The following is a 17,672-nucleotide window of genomic DNA, read 5'->3' on the forward strand; positions in this document are numbered from 1 at the left end:
TCTTAGTGCAACGAACAAATCACGTATTTGACATCATTTCCTGATTTTATCGTAAGAATAGAGTGAATTCGTGTAACCCGTTTTTTATATGTTAATGAGTCGTATAATATTCTAATGTTTCAAAGGAAACGTGAGTACTCATTAAGTCAGACCATTGTTAAACATCGCAAAACACAATAGCCTGACTTAATGAGTCTCACTTTTCTTTTGAATTTGGACCGGAAGTCTGAAACTCTGGATCCGTGTATAAAACAATACACGAGTGGTCAGAAAACCTCAAAGAAATCACTTTAATAGTTATACAGAAAATAAGTATAAACAGGACGTGTCTTTCTTTAAGCACTTCAAGAACATGTTCAACCTAAATCGAAAATTAGCGGTCTGGTTCAAATCACGCAGGATTTAGTCATTTCACATTGTTGTTTTTCAGAAGATGAGAAAGAAATTTGCCAAGAGTAATAGAACACGTGCACAGCTATTTTCCTGCTCATTAAATCTTTTGTTTGCTAAACAAAAGTTGTTTGTCATCGTGATTTGCTTAAGCTCCCCATTGGATTGCTCGCGCAGAATTGTGTTACAGTCAAGTTTAATTTGTTTTTCTTTATCGATTCTTTACGGGATGTTGAATATAAAATGTTTGTCTAAAATCGCAAGACAATTCAAGGCATGATAAATTTTAAGCCCCGTTTTTACCGAATGGTAATGAGGTGTAGTGATGATTCGCGAACTTGAAGTGACGTGTTTCCGTCACTCCATTCTGATATTAAACCGCAATTAATTCATGCATTAACGTGCTGACAGAAAGGTTGTTTAAAACGCCATTCAGCACATGTCAATCAAAAACAAATTATCCTATAACCTCATTCCCAGGGTCTCTCTCTTTCAGGGAACAAGGTTGAATTTTTACAAAACAAATCGAAAGAGGATCAATTACACTTATCCTCTGGTGATAAAAGAGAATAGAATTCGCTCTACGAAGCCGTAGAGCATACTCTATCAATGACCCATTCACCTCAGAAAACATTCAAACGCAAATGAAGTGAGATTGTGACATAACTGATAGCAGCTATAAGCTACATGCAGTTACCGCGTCTTTATTGTAAACACAACATTCATGCTGCACGATTTTGTTTCGCGTCACATTATCTTCGTGTCACGTCATCCGTTTTTCATCTTTTTGAGTCGTGCAGAAACGCGCATCTTTCTCAAGTTTTATTCGCTGCTCAAAATAACGCTATACGTGCTGACAGAAAAGTAAACATATCCACAAAACAAATTTACCTAATGCTAAATGGATCAAAGGTTACACTTTTGTGATGAAATAGAATTCGCGCTACGAAGCCTGAGAGCACGAACCATCAATGACACAATTCCCATGGAAAAATAAAACATTCAAAGGCACATTATTGAACGCTTATTTGAAGAAAAAAAAACTATCAATGACCCATTCACGCAAGAAAACATTGAAAGGCAAATTAAGTGAAATTGTGACATTACTGATAGCAGCTGTGAGTTACACGTAGTTACGGTTAAAAAATTATTACGCTCGCCATGTGACATGTTGTAGTTAACACCACATCCACAGCTTGAATCCACAGCACGTTTCTGTTTCGCGTGACGTCACCTCGTGTCACGTCATCTGTTTTTCATCTTTTTGAGTCGAGCAGAAACACGAAGTGCTCGGGCGTATCTTTCTCTCGAATTTTATCCGCTGCTCAAAAATAACGCTATACGTGCTGACAAATAAGTATAGATATTCACAAAACAAATTTACTTAACGCTAAAAATGATCAAAGGTAATACACTAACCGGTAAATATTTTTGTGGTGAAAACTGAATAGCGCTACGAAACCTGAGAGCACGAACCATCAATGACGCAACTCATGTGGAAAAATAAGCCATTCAAACGCAAATAAAATGAGATTGAATTACTTTATTGGACACTTATTTAGAAAAAAATGCGAAGGTCGGCACTTCATCGAATTACCAAATTACCATGAGGTTGCTCGAAGAGCCTTTGATTACATATTGGTAAATGCTTGAATTTTAACCTGACTTCCACATGCAAATAATTACGATTTGTCCGCAATTTTCTGTTTTCCTGTACAGCTCATTTAAATATTACACGGCGCATTTACATATAAAAACGGGTTACACGAATTCACTCTAATGCATACAGTTTCTGACGAGATAGTTTAATTTGCACTGTACTGTATTCGAACTGTATACTGAAAAATCAATAAACTATCAATTATTAAGATGGCAAATTGAATTTTCATACGACTCCGATAGCTCAAATCATCCCCGCTAACTCGAACTGTTTCTTGTTTTCCTTCAGAGTTTGAGTTTCCGGAGTTCCACTGTAGTTCTCAATGCCAGTCTCTCGAATCCTACTTAACCTGCGATCAGCCGTTCTTTTTTCTTTTTCGAAAGGGAGAGGGAAAAAAAGACTCTTTCCCCGGAGTGACAATTAGGGAGGAAGGGCATGATCTCAGGTTAACCCTACTGAGAAGAAGGTTCTTGGAATTGTACCCAGGGGGAGGGGTACTTCTTGAGTGGACAATACGGGGAGGCTCCTTTCAAAGGGATATCGTTTTCAGGCTGTAGGTATATCAAAGAGAAGGAATTCGATTTCACGAGTTGGAGTTTAACAAAAGGGTTGGGAGAACTGACATTGAGATATTTTAAAGGACCTTCAATATATCTCGAACAGAACCACCGAACGGTCGAGGCGCGTTTACACGACAGAAAAATTTGGGTACGGACCCGTCAAAAAATTGATCTGGACCTGACGACCACTTGTAGAGAAACAGTCAAATCAAAACGGGGCCATACGTGCCTATGGCCCCTTGATCATTTAAAGGGGCGCTCCGGTATACGCATTTGAGATCAATGGGCTACCGCTTAAAGTTTTGTTCAGCGATCTTTTAACAGACCTGAAAATTGCGTTTCAAATTCCGCCATCTTGGAAGTTTTTTGAGCCGCGTCATATCGGCCAGCAGTTTTCTGACGTCAGATTAATTCAGATCGTTAAATCTCTAAAAGTTTGACGATCTGACGTCATCATCCACTAGCTATATATAGGCCACTGGCCGATTTATGAGCATTCGATCAACATTAAGTTTTTTATAGCGATCTTCAAACCTGAAATTCGTCATCTTAAAAGTTTATTGAGCCATTTTACTGTATCGGCCAGCAAGTTATCTGTGATCTGACGTCTGATCGTCAAATTTTCGAGCTTTGACGATCTGACGTCATTGATAGAACCACGCGCGAAGCAACGCGAAGCCTCGCTCCCATTCAAAACAACTCGACCCAGTCTTTTCTTTTGCAGGCCGCGTTCCGGGATTCGCCCGCAGTTCGATTTCATCTGTGCAAGGAATACGTTGTTTGTTGTCAGCGATTCATTTCGATGTTGGGCAGTGCAGTTGCTTTCTAGCAAACGCAGCATACTGGTCCGTCATTTCGGCTTTGTACAGACAATGCAAATATTCAGCGCCTCGATTAATGGAAGGACTGAGCGAGACCATCGTCTCGCGTTGTCGATGTCAAGAGAAACCATGTAAGGCTGAGAACAACGTAAATAATTTGTTTGACAATACAACACGTACCGCTCCCATACTGCCAAACAATCGAGCTTGTCTGTGAAAGGAATATTGCTGCTTCACCACTGTAGCTAAATTATCGAGTGGAAAGATGTTCGAGTCCCTCGTTGCGTCCATTCTAAATGGAATTCTTGGAAAATACATCAAGGATCTAGACAGCTCGAATCTCAATCTTGGCATTTTGAAAGGTAAGACAACGCACGATTAAGCTAATATCAGTTATATCATAACAAATCAAACACGAAACAAAACAAATAATGTAGCTACTATATGTTTCTTCTTTACACATTTGTTAATCGTTGAAGGAGGGATTGCGCAAATTACTGAAATTGAGCCGTACTGTGAGCCGTCACGCACGTCCGTGGCAAATAGGTGACACGTAGAAAATGGTTTTACAACGAGAGCTCATTCGTTCTCGGATAAAGCTTTAACAGACGTACAGTTTTCTATGTAATGATCAGTTTTCCTGGTAGCGGTAGATACATGAGAATTTGCATTGTTTGTTTATATTTTGCTTTGTTCGTATAAGCTCATATTTGCAGGCATAAAGCGTGACTTATGAGTGGTATTGCGTTACATTTTATTTTTGTTGTCGAGAATTATTGAACCGTGCTGATTTTTAGGCAGCAATTATAATAAGTTTTCATTCAATTAAATTGCGTTAAGGGTTTGTCTTTTGAATTAATTTAAATTAACATGTAGCACTGTATACAAGCAGTGGAAATGTATATAGGTCATTAGATGTATTATTGTAGCTGTGAGTATCAGTAATGTAATTATTTGAAGAGAATTTCTTTTGCTGTTAGTGCTAATAAACAGTTAGGCCTGGTTCACACTAGTGACATAACAGCAAGGTAACGCAAATGCAAAAAACACCTTATGTTGATGTTTTATGTCACCAGTGTGAACAACATAACATAACCGAAATGACATAGTTGGAACATAATGACATAAGCATAACAGCAAAGGAAAAGACCAACTTTTCTTTATGTCGCTAGTGTGAACCAGGCCTTACTAGTGTCCTCTGAGGAGTTGTGTTGGTCCATGAAAAACATTATCTTTGAACATTTAACTGAAGATATAACTTTTATTTGGGGATAGAAATCACATTTCGGCTATAAATATCGATATTTTTGAAGGCACGCTCAAACAACTTGAAATCGTTGGCTAACGTTTTCAAATTGCAATCCATTTCCATCAGGGCCATCCGCAGCCAAACACTTTTAAAACAGTGTTAGTGCTCTAAAATAGCGTTATTGTTAATTAAAATGGACCATTATTTGTAAGTTTCCTACGACACAAAATAATATAAATTTGGCTGTTCAAAAATCTGTTAAAATCTGTGACATTGTGCCTTTAAGGGGTAAGAGAAAACCTGGATTTCCTATTTACTGTGGGGAAATTTTTATGTAATAATGTAGTAGGAATTACAATGGAATCCTTATTTATGGGAGGCGTGGTGGCCTAATGGTTAGAGCGCCGGACTCCGGATCGAGCGGTCCGAGTTCGAGCCCCGGCCGGGGTCACTTGTGTTGTGTTCTTGGGCAAGAAACTTTACTCTCATGGTGCCTCTCTCCACCCAGGTGTATAAATGGGTACCGGTGACATAATGCTGGGGGGGGGGGAGGTGGGAACCCTGCAAGGACTAGCATCCCATTCAGGGGGGAGTAGAAATATTCCTAGCCTCTTAATGCTACGGAAACCGGGATAAGCTCCGGCAGTGTGGGCTGCTTGGCTTGTGGCTTCTCCCTTATTTATTGAAGCTCCAAGGGAAACAAAAGTCAGTTTGAGGAATTGGGGAAATGCTCTTTTACAACATAGTCAGGGGGGGGGGGGTTATATATGTAGGGAACTACAGTTTAACAGTGAAAATGGGTGGTTACTTATCACAGTTTAATATTTTTCCTTCTGTTCAGGAAATGTTGTTCTTACAGATCTTGAATTAAGAGATGATGCATTGGTGAGTTTTAACAGAGAAAGAACCCATAAGATTATACTTAAGGAGTTTAATACAGCACCTTTAATTCCTAGAAAATGCTAGAGATAGGAAGTGATGGCAACATCCAAATGAAATCAAAATTCAACCTCTTTTCACTGTAAAAACAAAAGAAAAATGCAAATGCAAGGGAAAATCTAATTGGGCAGAACCAGAGTTTTGATCTGAAGGTCCCTGCTATGCACCCTATGTTTGTAGATGGTGTATGGTTCATATAGTTCGACATCAATATTTTGTACTTTTTTTTATAGTTTGACAATATAAATTTAAAGGATCAATTTAGGTTTCTGGGAAACTTCTCACCTACCCCTCCCCAAACCTAACATTAACCCTTACTTATCGCTTTGGGCAAAATGTTAGGTTTGGGGAGGGGTAGGTGAGCAGTTTCCCAGGAACCTAAATTGATCCAATTTAAATCTATGGGGTCAGGAATTGTGTGCTCCTCTGAAAAATAAATGATGGCTTTATGTACTTGACATATCAGAACCTTTTCTTGTTTTTTTAAGTGACACAAACCTGTGTAGCTTCTTTCATTCTTTACAAGTTGTATGACTTCTAAGGGAATAACAATTATTTTTGCATTAACGATTCACTTAGTTTTTTTTTTCACTGCATAGTAACTTATTCTGTTGTTCAATGTTGTTTTGAAGGATGGTTTTCATCTTCCAGTGGAGGTGACCCATGGTTATGTTGGTAAGTACTTCTCAGTAAATGCATGCACTGCATACTTAGGTTATGTGTCTGTTCCCAGGGCTTGAAGTAAGAGGGAAATAAGAGGGGCAAGGGCCCCTGAACCAAAACTGACATCATATATTTCCAAAAAAGTCGTTGCATAAAACTTAGAGCACTTTAAAGCACTCATTGTCAACAATAAAAATAAATTAAAGCTGCGAAATGAAAATAAGCTTAAGTGTATTAGATACACTGTTTGTAAGACTAACCCATAACACGTTACATATCATTATTATCGTATGCAATTCACCCAGCATTTCAGTTCAAAGTTAGGCAATACATGGCGACTCGCTACATACTGATAATTACTGAACAGCATGGACATTTTTAATTTATTTCATTTTCAATATAATCGAATGTGACCAGTCAACATGACCGGCAAGACAAAAGGTTGACCGGTCAACTCCCCAATCGGTCCGGACATTGTCCGATGACCGGCCATTATTTCGAGCCCTGGAACTTCCTAAGGCCTGCTAATGAAGGGCATTATTGACATAATTGACATAATTATTAATAATATTCATTGCTTTATAAAGAGTTTGTTATCACCTACCAGTGAAATTGTTAGATTGCATTGAATTATTATATTATTTCATCAAATTATTACTAATTAAGTTATGGTTATATAATTAGCTCACAAATTGTTGTACAATTCAGTGAAGCTGCCATTTATGTATTTGTTGACTTGTGGGAAGCAATAGACTGCATTCCAGACTGTAATATACAAGTACACTTAAAATGTAGTTAAAGGATTAAAAAGATGCTGCTTTCCCCTGGATGGGATGCTAGTCCATTGCAGGGTTTCTCCCCAGCATTAGTTTGCCAGTACCCATTTATAAATCCGGGTGTGTTATGCTGTGCTGAGTCGATGAATAACGAAGACACACCGAAGGCCATATTGACTATTTTATTCCCTAGAACTGACACGAGCATGAGTTCATCTGAAAACTCTAGAAAACATGACATAATCAAATAGTGAGTAACACAACAGTAACGTGACACCCCCCTCTCTGAAACAAAAAATGCATATAAAGAACGTCTCTGAAATTTGACACAAATGCAAACCAGTGTCTCAGAGATATGAAAATAAAACACTTGTAATAATTATGTTCCTCCTGTGAGGTAGCCTAAGCACTGTTTTTGTGTGGAACAATTCAGTTGTCTATGCTTTCTAGTAAAGGACAAAGTCCTAAAACTTCTTTGGCTTTCGGATTGGCCTTCCTGATCTGGTAGATTGATGCATCTCTGGGGTCTGTGGGTCAGCACCAGGAGAGCTCTCACTTGTTTGCTGCTCTAGGAGCTGTGGTATAGACTCCGTGGCGGGCAAAGGGGTGTGCCATTCAGCTTGAGGGGAGACTGCTGCTGGTGGCTGATCGGGCGTATGTGGAGTGGAGTGGTGGCAGTAGGATTGGCCGATGTTCCTGGTAGGGAAGGCTGAAAGGATGGCAATGGTGGAGACTGCAGAGGGATATTCCGTGGAGGTGCTGCTGGTCGCAATTGGGCCGTGTTTCGGTGGAGGATGACATTGCCTGTGTCTATGTTATATGAACGTGGCGATGGATTGTCGATGACCCGACCATAGAGCCAGGAGCCTCCCGTTAAGATGAGCGAGGATTTGCATAAGCATGGGAGCCGAATGGTAGTGGCATCAGGGTAGGTTGTGCGTACTTGTCATATTGAGCGTTAGAGGCTTCTCTGCAGAGAGTGATTTCCGAGCTGGCTGTTAAAGGATCTGCAGGTTCGAGTTTGAGCAGGTTTTCTGAAAGTGGCAGTGTAGAGCGAGTACATCTGCTCATTAACCTCAGGGCTGGGGAGAAGGAGTAGCCACAAGAAGTGTATATTTCCATATGTTGAGTAGAGCCAGGTAGACATCGTGGGACTTCTTAGAGTAGATTGGCATCATGTACTGCTGCCTCATCTTTGCCGTTGCTGTGAGACCAGTAGGGTGAGGATGTGATGTGTTCAAACCCACCATGCATTTGGGCAAATTTCTTATGTTCGTTTGAGATGAACTGAGGGCCATTGTCTGTGAGACAACGCAGCGGTATGCTGTGGCGGGCAAAGTGGGCTTTGGTGATTTCAACAATGGTGGTGGATTGAGTGTTGATCAGCAGGTCCAATTCATAGAAATCGCTGAAATGGTCCACTGTGACCAAGTACTGCTTATGTTCAAACTCGAATATATCTACTGAGACAAATTGCCAAGACAGTGTGGGGGTAGCTAGAATGTGAGAGCATAAGCTCAGTGGTGGCTTGCATTCCATACTGCACACAGGTAGGGTATGTCTGACAATATGTTTCTATGTCTTTAGACATGGTTGGCCAAATAACTGCTTCTCTAGCAAAACGAAGACAGTATTCGGCGCCTCTGTGGGACTGGTGGATTTTGCTCAGCATGCTTGGTCGCAGGGAAGTAGGGACGATGGCATGAGTAGATTTGAGGAGGAAACCATCTGCAACACTGAGTTCTTCACGAAAATGCCAGAAGGCCTGAAGTTGGTGGGGTAGGTGCTCTTTAGTTGGTGCCCAACCATAGACAATGTACTGTTCTAGCAGTTGCATGTCTCAGCATGATGCTGTGGCTTTTTGTAGCTGTTCACGAGTTATGTCAGTTAGGGCTGGCGAGGAGGGGTCCAAGTGAGAAAGATGCGCGCGAAAAGCTTGAAAGGTTTCAGGTATGGAGGGAGTTGCGGCTGCTTCTTGACATGGGGCTCTGGACAGGGTGTCTGCTACAGTAAACACCCGCGTGTAAGAACCTAGTGGTTTAAGAACCTGCTGGCAGAAATTTGCCATTTTAATACCCCAAAATATAAGAACCTGTTTAGCCAAGCAAATTTCAGCAGGTTCTTATATGTGGGTTATAGAAAATTTTTATGAACATTTTTAACAGAACATCCCAAACTTTATTTACAAATAAAGAAAAGACAGATTTACATAGACTGTAATTGTCTTCTTTGGACCTTGCATGAGGCTTGAAGCAATACAGTTATGAATAAATGCTGCATAATGAAGGACCAAACCCATTTTTTTTCTTCTCGTACAATCAAAAACTAAGGCTCCTCCTTAGAAATTAAGAACCTTATTAAGAACCTACTTAGCTTAATTACCAATAACTACCCTCAAATACAAGAACCTATTTTGCCAAACTTAGAAAATTGTAGGTTCTTACACGCGGGTGTTTACTGTATGTGTAATGAAGAACCTTTTCTGTACACCACAGTAAAATTAAATTGTCACATTGTAGGAAAAGCGTCATCTTCTGCAGGCGTTTCGGTGCTGAGGCCAGGTCCTTCTGGAAGTTTGATTGAAGGGGTTGGTGGTCAGTGTGGATGGTGATGTTTGTTTTTCGCAGAAGCCACTGGTCAAATTTGTTGAAGGTTTCAACTATGGCCAGGCATTTTTTTCAATCTGAGCATAACGCTGCGCGGTTGGGATTAGGCTCTTGGAGCTGTATGCGATGTGTTGTAAGGAAGACTCGTCAAGGGTGCTGTCACCGTGTTGTTTGCTACGCTACAGGAGTGTTGCTCCAAGACCATAGTTTGAAGCGTCCACTTGAAGGACAACTGGTGCATTAACATCATAGTATGCCAGGCATGGTGCGGAGGTGGCGAGAGCTTTTACTTCATCAAAGGCTTGTTGGTGTTTTGTTGATCATAAAAATGGTGTGTCCTCTCTGGTGAGGTTGCGTAGAGGTTGAGTGACGCTGCTGAACTGTGGGCAGAACTTACTGAGATAGTTGATGGCTCCTAGGAATCTGCGGATTCCTTGTTTGTCAGTTGGAGTGGGCATGGTGACTATAGTTTGAACGGTGACTGCCTGAATTGATGACCACCAAGTTGGGGAGCAACTTAAGGAGGTGAGCTCATGGCTGGAAGGCCACATCCTATACAGCAATTCACATGGCACCCACCTGGTTCTCATAGTTCAACAGCGTAGGGTCAGGATGCCTAGGAGACTGCAGCTGTGGCCGCAGCAATCTGGAAATCATGCCCTGAATAAGTCTGAATAACCAGCCGAGTACAAGATAGATTTCACTCTTGAAGAGTATTCACTGATGGGCCAATAGACTGCTGTCATGATACAGTAATAAGGGCCATAGTATAAACCTATGCACATGTGAATAGTAACCAGTAGCCGTTACAGTGGAACCCCGATATAACGATATGCCAAGGGGGCAGTAAAATTATATCGTTATATCGAGGAATCGTTATATCGGGGTTTCGTCCCATACATTTTACTATTGCCGGGACATAACATATTCATCTTTATATCGGGAATATCGTTATATCGAAGATCGTTATATCGGGGTTCCACTGTACTAGACAAATGATGTCACCTTTCTCCACAAAAAGAACACATTCCTTCTGAAAAGGGTCAGTTTTTGGAACTCTTAATTTGTACTTTGAGGCAGGAGGGGCTCACCAAAGATTGGTGCGATTGCACCTTTTGCTTACATGGCTGTAAAAAGTGGAGCGTTTTCAAAATGATAAATTGTCTTCATTGGTCCGGTAAATGGTGAATTCGCATCGATTTGAAAACGGTTACTGTTTGGGCACAAAATAAGCTGGTTTGTCAAGAGTATTAAACATGGTGAACCTCACATGGAGTGCAGCGCTTGCGTAGACACCCACATTCCAAAACACTTGGAAAATGGTTAGATAGGTTTCGTGTAACTATTTTGAAACTGTGTCGTTTTTGATGCAGTGTTAAAGTCATGAAACCAAGTTGATTTGAAACTGTGTCTGTGTAAACAAAGCCTTTATTTCACTGAAGAATTTTACAATGCTTTACCACCTCCTGCAATTAGCATAGTTATTTAAAGTGGGAGGTGAAGAAGAAATACACATGCTGCCTTTAGACAAATAACGCCTACTTGTTTATTTAAAATAGTAGTATAAACATTTACAACTCAACACCCAGTACTCTTTCAAATTACAGGTAAAATCTCTTTGACAATTCCATGGACCAACCTGTATTCTGAACCATTTAACATAACAGTTCATGATGTGTATTTGCTGGCAGGACCGATACGAGGTAAGGTAACAGCTGCACTAGGCTGTCAAGCAAGCCTGCTTTTTAAGTAGTAGATAAAATATGAGCGGGAGATCTGTATGGGCGTTTACAATGGCGAGCCGATAGGCGAGCCATTGTAAACGCCCATACAGATCTCCCGCTCATATTTTATTCTACTTGTGAAATGAAAACAATAAATTGAATGCAAAGTATTGTTATGCGAATCAGTACAGATCTGTATCAAAAGTTAATGAATACTAATTAGCTGAGCAGGAGTTTGTATCAAAAGTTAATTCTATTGTTTGATTTGTATTGGGGTTTACAGTTGTGTACATGTGATCTGAATATGGTACTGGGATTGGCTTGCACCCGCATGAATATTTAATGAATTTTACAATTGGTGATAAAGATGACAGCTAATAAATATAGAAAAATCATGGCAAATTACCTTACAGGTACACTCATGTTATTATTACTGTAACACTTAATTAACATGTTGTATACTATTGGCCATCTTAAGGTTAATAAGAATAACACTAGTTCATTGGTTAAAAAAAATGGATGAATCTTTTTTGCCATATTCTCTGTTTGTTTTTCTCCATAGACAGAAAATATGACCCTGAGAGGGCAAAAGAATCTGAAATTGCTGCCAAAAGAAAACGACTTGCTCAGATTGAACAGAGAATGGGAGAAACGGACATAACTGCTTCTGAAGGTTAGCTCAGTCTAACTAAATAACTTGCAGTGGGGATTGCATAGGAATTTATTTATGAAAGAATTATGTTATGAATATGTTAACAGTGCCTTAAAAGCTGTAAAGAAGGCGCAGTACAGCTTGCATGCGTTCCAGCACCAACATACGCACAAAACACATGTAAACTGCATGTTCTACACAGTTTACATGCATGTAATATTGGGGTAGTTCTATCCTACAGCTACTGGTACCTAAATTTTATTTTGTTTCAAAGAAATTTGGCTTACAATTTGTCTCGCTTCATACATAGTAATGGTTATTTTATAACAGTCCTCACTCAAATAAATGTATTAAAAATGTCATTATCACACTACTTTTGATGGAAAGTCCGAAACGTTCAGCAGTCACAAAAAACAGCTGCCGAATTAGTTCATGTTTTCAGGGTTAAATTGTTTGCAACAAATTTATTGAGAGTTTCTGTTTTAATAGCAATTCAGTTTTTCTGGTTATTAATACCCCGCCAATACATGGAATTGTTTACCTGAAACTGTTTAAGAACTGTTGTTGTTGGCGGTGGGCCAACCAATAAGTCGCTGAAATGTGCCTGGCGCATTGTGGAATCCAAATGGATTATAGAACATGAAATTTTCACACGGGTTAAGTCCAAGTAACAAGAATACATTATTTCCTAAAAAACAAAAGGAACAAAACGAAGACAGACAATATAACAGCAATGACCTTGTATGGTGGTATAAATTAGCTGACCGCCATTTAATATTCATGTTTTTTTGTCAAACTTTCCAAAATTTTTCAAACCATTTGATTTTTCAACCAAATTGTCTGGAAGTTTTTTTTTGCAATTAATGGTTCGCTGTCCAGGTCTAGAGAAGAAACCCTCAATGATCATTGTTGGGGACATGGGAAGGAAAACAAATGTTTCTTTTGGTAGTATACACTAAAATGGGAACTCCTGCCTCTAAAAAAAAACGGCAATCACCCAGGAGATGATGCAAGTGATTGTGCAACTTGTTTTCGTTATAATTTTTGCAAGCTTGTGTCTACATTGTGTCTACAAGGGTTGACACTCCTTGAACCCTTTACTTGCATCAAATACTGTGAAAAATATAGAAAAAACTGCAATGTTGTAGAATCAGCATGAACCATGTTGTAAAACTGTGTATAGTTTTAATGAACTTACTAAGGTTCCATCATCTACCCAAAAAGAAAAGAAGTTAATACTTGTGGCATTTTATTTAGGAGAGACAAACGATGCTGCAGATGGTTCAGATTCCTTTGTTGACAAATTTGTGGCACAAGTTGTAAAAAACCTAAAGGTAAGTTAAAACTGCATGAAAGGTAATCTCAGAGAATAGACTCCATTTGACTTAACATAGATAAACAACCTCGTATCTTGTAAATGAAGTCGAATTTCATGATATTAAAGTGCAATATTCAGCGCTCTGTGTATTAATTTTATTTTATAGATATCAGTAAAGAACATTCACTTTCGTTATGAAGATAAGGTATGTGTAGTATAGGCTCCATTGTAAAGTTAGATTAGCTTTAGGGCTGTATAATTAGCATTGAATGTATCAAGTACAGCTGTGTAATTTGACTGTTTTTCATTTAAAATTATATTACTTAGGTCTTTAACTTATTTACAAGGATACATGCATGCCACTGATCAATAAAGCTTCTCTGTAGCTACCAAACCACTGTTTTGGCTTATCCCTTCTGGTATTCCTCTGCTGTTCTTCTTCAGGGCACTTTTGGCTTTATGCACAGTCTTTTGCCTTAACAGTTATTTTAGTTCAAGGAAGTGCACCATCAAAGCCATCCTCGTCTTGTTACCAAGCTAAAGTATTATGGAATTGGTGGCAGGACAAACAATTGGGTCCAATCCTTCCTAACTGGCAGAACGCAGAGAGTTGTCCCTGAAGGAGAATCATCGGACGACACTGAAGTACTCTCTGGTGCACCACAAGGTTCTGTCTTGGGTCCATGCTTATTCCTCTTTTTTATAAATGACTTACCTGAATCCCTTGTCTCTAACATCAGACTATTTGCTGATGACACCATTGTCGATCTACCTGACCATTCACTCAGACAGTGACACCCAAGTTCTCCAAAGAGACCTAGACAAGTCAGCCGAATGGGAAACCCTATGAAAAATGGAGTTCCATCCAGACAAGTGTGAAGTACTTAGAGTAGGAAGCAAGCGTGCTATGTTACAAAATGACTATATTCTCCATGGTAAGACATTGGCAACGGCCGACGCAGCCAAATACCTTGGAGTTACTATAGCATCAGACCTAAGATGGAACAAAAACATCGACAACATCACAAGTAAAGCTAATAGAACTCTTGGATTCCTGAAAAGGAATCTAAAGATTAACTCTACTGCACTCAAGTCCACTGCCTACAAAACACTGGTCCGACCTACCCTCGAGTATGCCTGCACCGTTTGGGATCCATACACACAGGGAAACATCTATAAGCTCGAGATGGTGCAGCGTCGGGCAGCGAGATTTGTCCTTGGCAGATACAACAACACATCTATAGCGTAGGGGACACGCTATATGAGCTCGGCTGGACTTCCCTTCAAACTAGGAGACAGACACTTAGACTCTGCATGATGTATAAAATTCATGAAGGCTTGATTGCCATGGACTACCACATGTACTCATTTTTCCCGAGAACGATACGAGAATGGAACAGCCTGGCCAATGAAACAGTTAATGCACCAAACTTGACGCCCTTTAAGAAATGCCTGCCGTCTGATCAAGCGCTAAGCAAACGATGCTGACTTTGACTTTTTTTTGTATCTATTTTTATTCATAGCATTTAAGCCTTTCTTTAATTTGAATAGTATTTATTTATTTTGTTAAGTAGTTGTTTATTTTAATACTCACGAGAATCTTCACTATTGAAGGAGGTAAGTTACGTGGAAGAAGAAGAGGAAAAAGATAAAATATAGAGAGAATTTTATAGTCAGACTTATTGCCAGCGTTTTTCTGACAGGTAACATCTCCAGATACCCCATTTGCTGTGGGGTTTACTCTTCAAAATCTCTCAGCTGAGGTGAGCTACAGGACTTTTATTGCAAAATATTTGAAACTGTTGCTGCCAGTTTTTTTTACCCCCTGATACAAGTTTGGAATAACTCCTTTGCCATTAGTGGAAGGTTTATCCTCAGTTTTCGTGGAACGAAGAAAATAGGACTTTGTAATAAGATGCATTACCCCTCGCTTAAAGAGACTATGTCACGGGGATTTCACAGTTTTTTATTCAAAACTGTTCTGAAATAAGTGGTAGGCAACTAATCCATAAAAACATTATCTTTGAACATCTAAAGGAAGATATAACCTTAATTTGCGGATAGAAATCAAGCTACAGCAAACAATATCCATTTTTTAAGACGCGCAGAAACAATTTGAAAACGTTTGCCTAACGTTTTCAAATTGCAATCCGTTTCCATCCGAGGCATGCGCAGCCAAAGATCCTAGTTAAAAGACTTAATGCTCTAATATAGCCATTTTTAGTAAAAATGTGCCATTATTTTTAGGTTTCATGCAACACAAATACAAATTTTGGCGGTTCCAATTCTGGTTAAGTCTGTGACATAGTCCCTTTAACTCCGTCCAGATGGATTACTTATTCGTGACAGGTTATCCCCAACATTTTGTGAGGTTGTCTTTAGGCTAACTGGTTGTGGGTACCTAGCATGTTCCGTACATGCTCCTGTATGAAGAGAATCACTGTGAGAGTCACGTGTCCTAACCTAAGTACAGCACAATGATCCTGGGCCACTTGACCAGTTGATCTGGAGACTAACACAACACCCATAAGAGGGGTCATGAATGGTCCATCAAAATTTTGTAGTTCTCGCAAAAAAGGGGTTCTGCTTGGAATCTCGAAAATTTTAGTGGGTTTAGTGGGGCGGTATGCTCAGGGTGGCATATTTTAACAAGTGCTTGCATGCTTGGTTTTAAGTGAAGGTAGCTTTTTGAAAGTGCTTGTTGCTCGCAAGGCTAACATTTGTCAATGCTCATGCTCGCAAAGGAAAACGCCATGCTCGCATGCTCGCATGCGAGCAAAGATCATTCAATACCCCTCATAAGGCTACCATTCTTAAGTGATTCTTAATAAGTAATCCTCATATTGTTTTAGACAACAAATGAATTGTGGCAGGAGTGTGTTGTGGATGCATCAACAAAGACAATATACAAGGTATGCATTTAAATTAGGGGAAAGAGGAATTTTTAAAAAAAAATGGGTGTTTTCATTCAGATCAGAACTAATTATTTTATCCAAGACTGTTTACATAGAGAATGTTACAAGGAATGTTGCCACATAGTCTTGAAATGAGAAAAATGTTGTCTCAGAGTCTTGGAAAGCTTAGTCTCAGTCAAAGCAGGGAATCCTTAGTATCTCATGTATCTTCAGAATCTTGTGATTGGTACAAATAATGAACGGCTTGTCACTTGATTCATGTTGCCATTCAGGCTAACTGTTGTTAAGTTGTTCATCATCCAGCGTGGTTGATGATTAATCTTGGGTCTTGTACGTATTACATGAAAATCACATGCTGCCACGCCTGTTTACAATTGTACCGTGGTCAATGATTCCAACAGAATGTTCAGTTTTTAATCTCTAGATGTTATTGCTATTTCTGAAATTTATTAGAAATGCAGCATATCTGTAAGCCAACAGCTGATAGTTTAAAACTTTGTCAATTTATAGATAGTGAGTCTTGACTGCTTGTCTGTGTACTGGAACACCAATCTGAAGGCAGCCCAGTTTTTTGGCACACAATATTCTTGGAAGGTAAATGATTAATTACAGGTATAACATTTAATGAATTAGATTCTCGAATTGTGAATTGATGTAAATCTCAAAACACACACAAAAAATAGAAATTAGTGGGGATTGTTGCTTTTTGCTTTTAAATGATTTCCATGAGCTAATAATATGGTTCATATGGCTTAATAACAAAACACTTCTTTAGGCAAAATCTTCAATACAAATTCAAGAATTCTTGGTGACTTAAATTCTGCTTTGATTGGTCAACGCATGTCACTCACTTTTTTTAGCCAATCAGAAGGCGCAGCCAGTGCAAAGCATTTTAAGCTGTTATCTTAACGCTGACCGTGATTAAACAGTGTTTGAACCAGTAAAACTTGTGAAAACATGTTTTTAGTTTTAATTATCATTGCTGTAATTGTTTTTGCAGGATCGAATGAGTCGTGGTGTTTCGAGCAAAGGAAGCACTCCATCTGATTATGAATTCAGTATGTATCATGTATCTAGCACCGCCTTATAAATTCATTGAGGAAGTGTGTTTATTAAACTTTTAAATAAAAGGTTAGCATCTGCAGTGATTGTGTTAATTATTTTTCCGGATAGTTTTGAAGCCCTTGTCTGCAGAGTGCCATGTCATTATGGACCAATCATCAGAAATAGTGCTTGATACACCAAAGGTAAACGACGGATAACTTTAAACTTAGTGTCAGTAGGTTTTAAAAGCAATTGGCATTTTGTTTTAGTTGTTAACTGGATCAAATTAAGGAACTCTTTTGATACTCAAGGAGAGAACTTTCATGTAACATCTAGATTATCATCAATAAAAGCC

The 17,672-nt window shown here is 39.2% G+C and overlaps 1 protein-coding gene across 1 annotated transcript in view; it reads left to right on the top strand.

The window, feature by feature from the left end:
• Positions 1-3,349: 3,349 nt before the first annotated feature.
• The window catches only part of LOC144657843 (intermembrane lipid transfer protein VPS13C-like), a 113,465-nt gene continuing 99,142 nt past the window's right edge, over positions 3,350-17,672 (top strand). Inside the window, exons 1-12 of the mRNA XM_078518204.1 lie at positions 3,350-3,793; positions 5,522-5,565; positions 6,252-6,294; positions 11,272-11,367; positions 11,951-12,061; positions 13,298-13,374; positions 13,525-13,563; positions 15,062-15,121; positions 16,211-16,270; positions 16,784-16,867; positions 17,274-17,331; positions 17,447-17,520. Of these exons, the coding sequence (XP_078374330.1) occupies positions 3,697-3,793; positions 5,522-5,565; positions 6,252-6,294; positions 11,272-11,367; positions 11,951-12,061; positions 13,298-13,374; positions 13,525-13,563; positions 15,062-15,121; positions 16,211-16,270; positions 16,784-16,867; positions 17,274-17,331; positions 17,447-17,520 (843 nt within the window). The 5' untranslated portion in view covers positions 3,350-3,696. The remainder of the gene's footprint in view (positions 3,794-5,521; positions 5,566-6,251; positions 6,295-11,271; positions 11,368-11,950; positions 12,062-13,297; positions 13,375-13,524; positions 13,564-15,061; positions 15,122-16,210; positions 16,271-16,783; positions 16,868-17,273; positions 17,332-17,446; positions 17,521-17,672) is intronic.

The sequence above is a fragment of the Oculina patagonica genome, chromosome 6 (genome assembly GCF_052425735.1).
Source record: "Oculina patagonica isolate OP01 chromosome 6, crgOcupat, whole genome shotgun sequence".
In the NCBI taxonomy this organism is placed as follows: Eukaryota; Metazoa; Cnidaria; class Anthozoa; order Scleractinia; family Oculinidae; genus Oculina; species Oculina patagonica.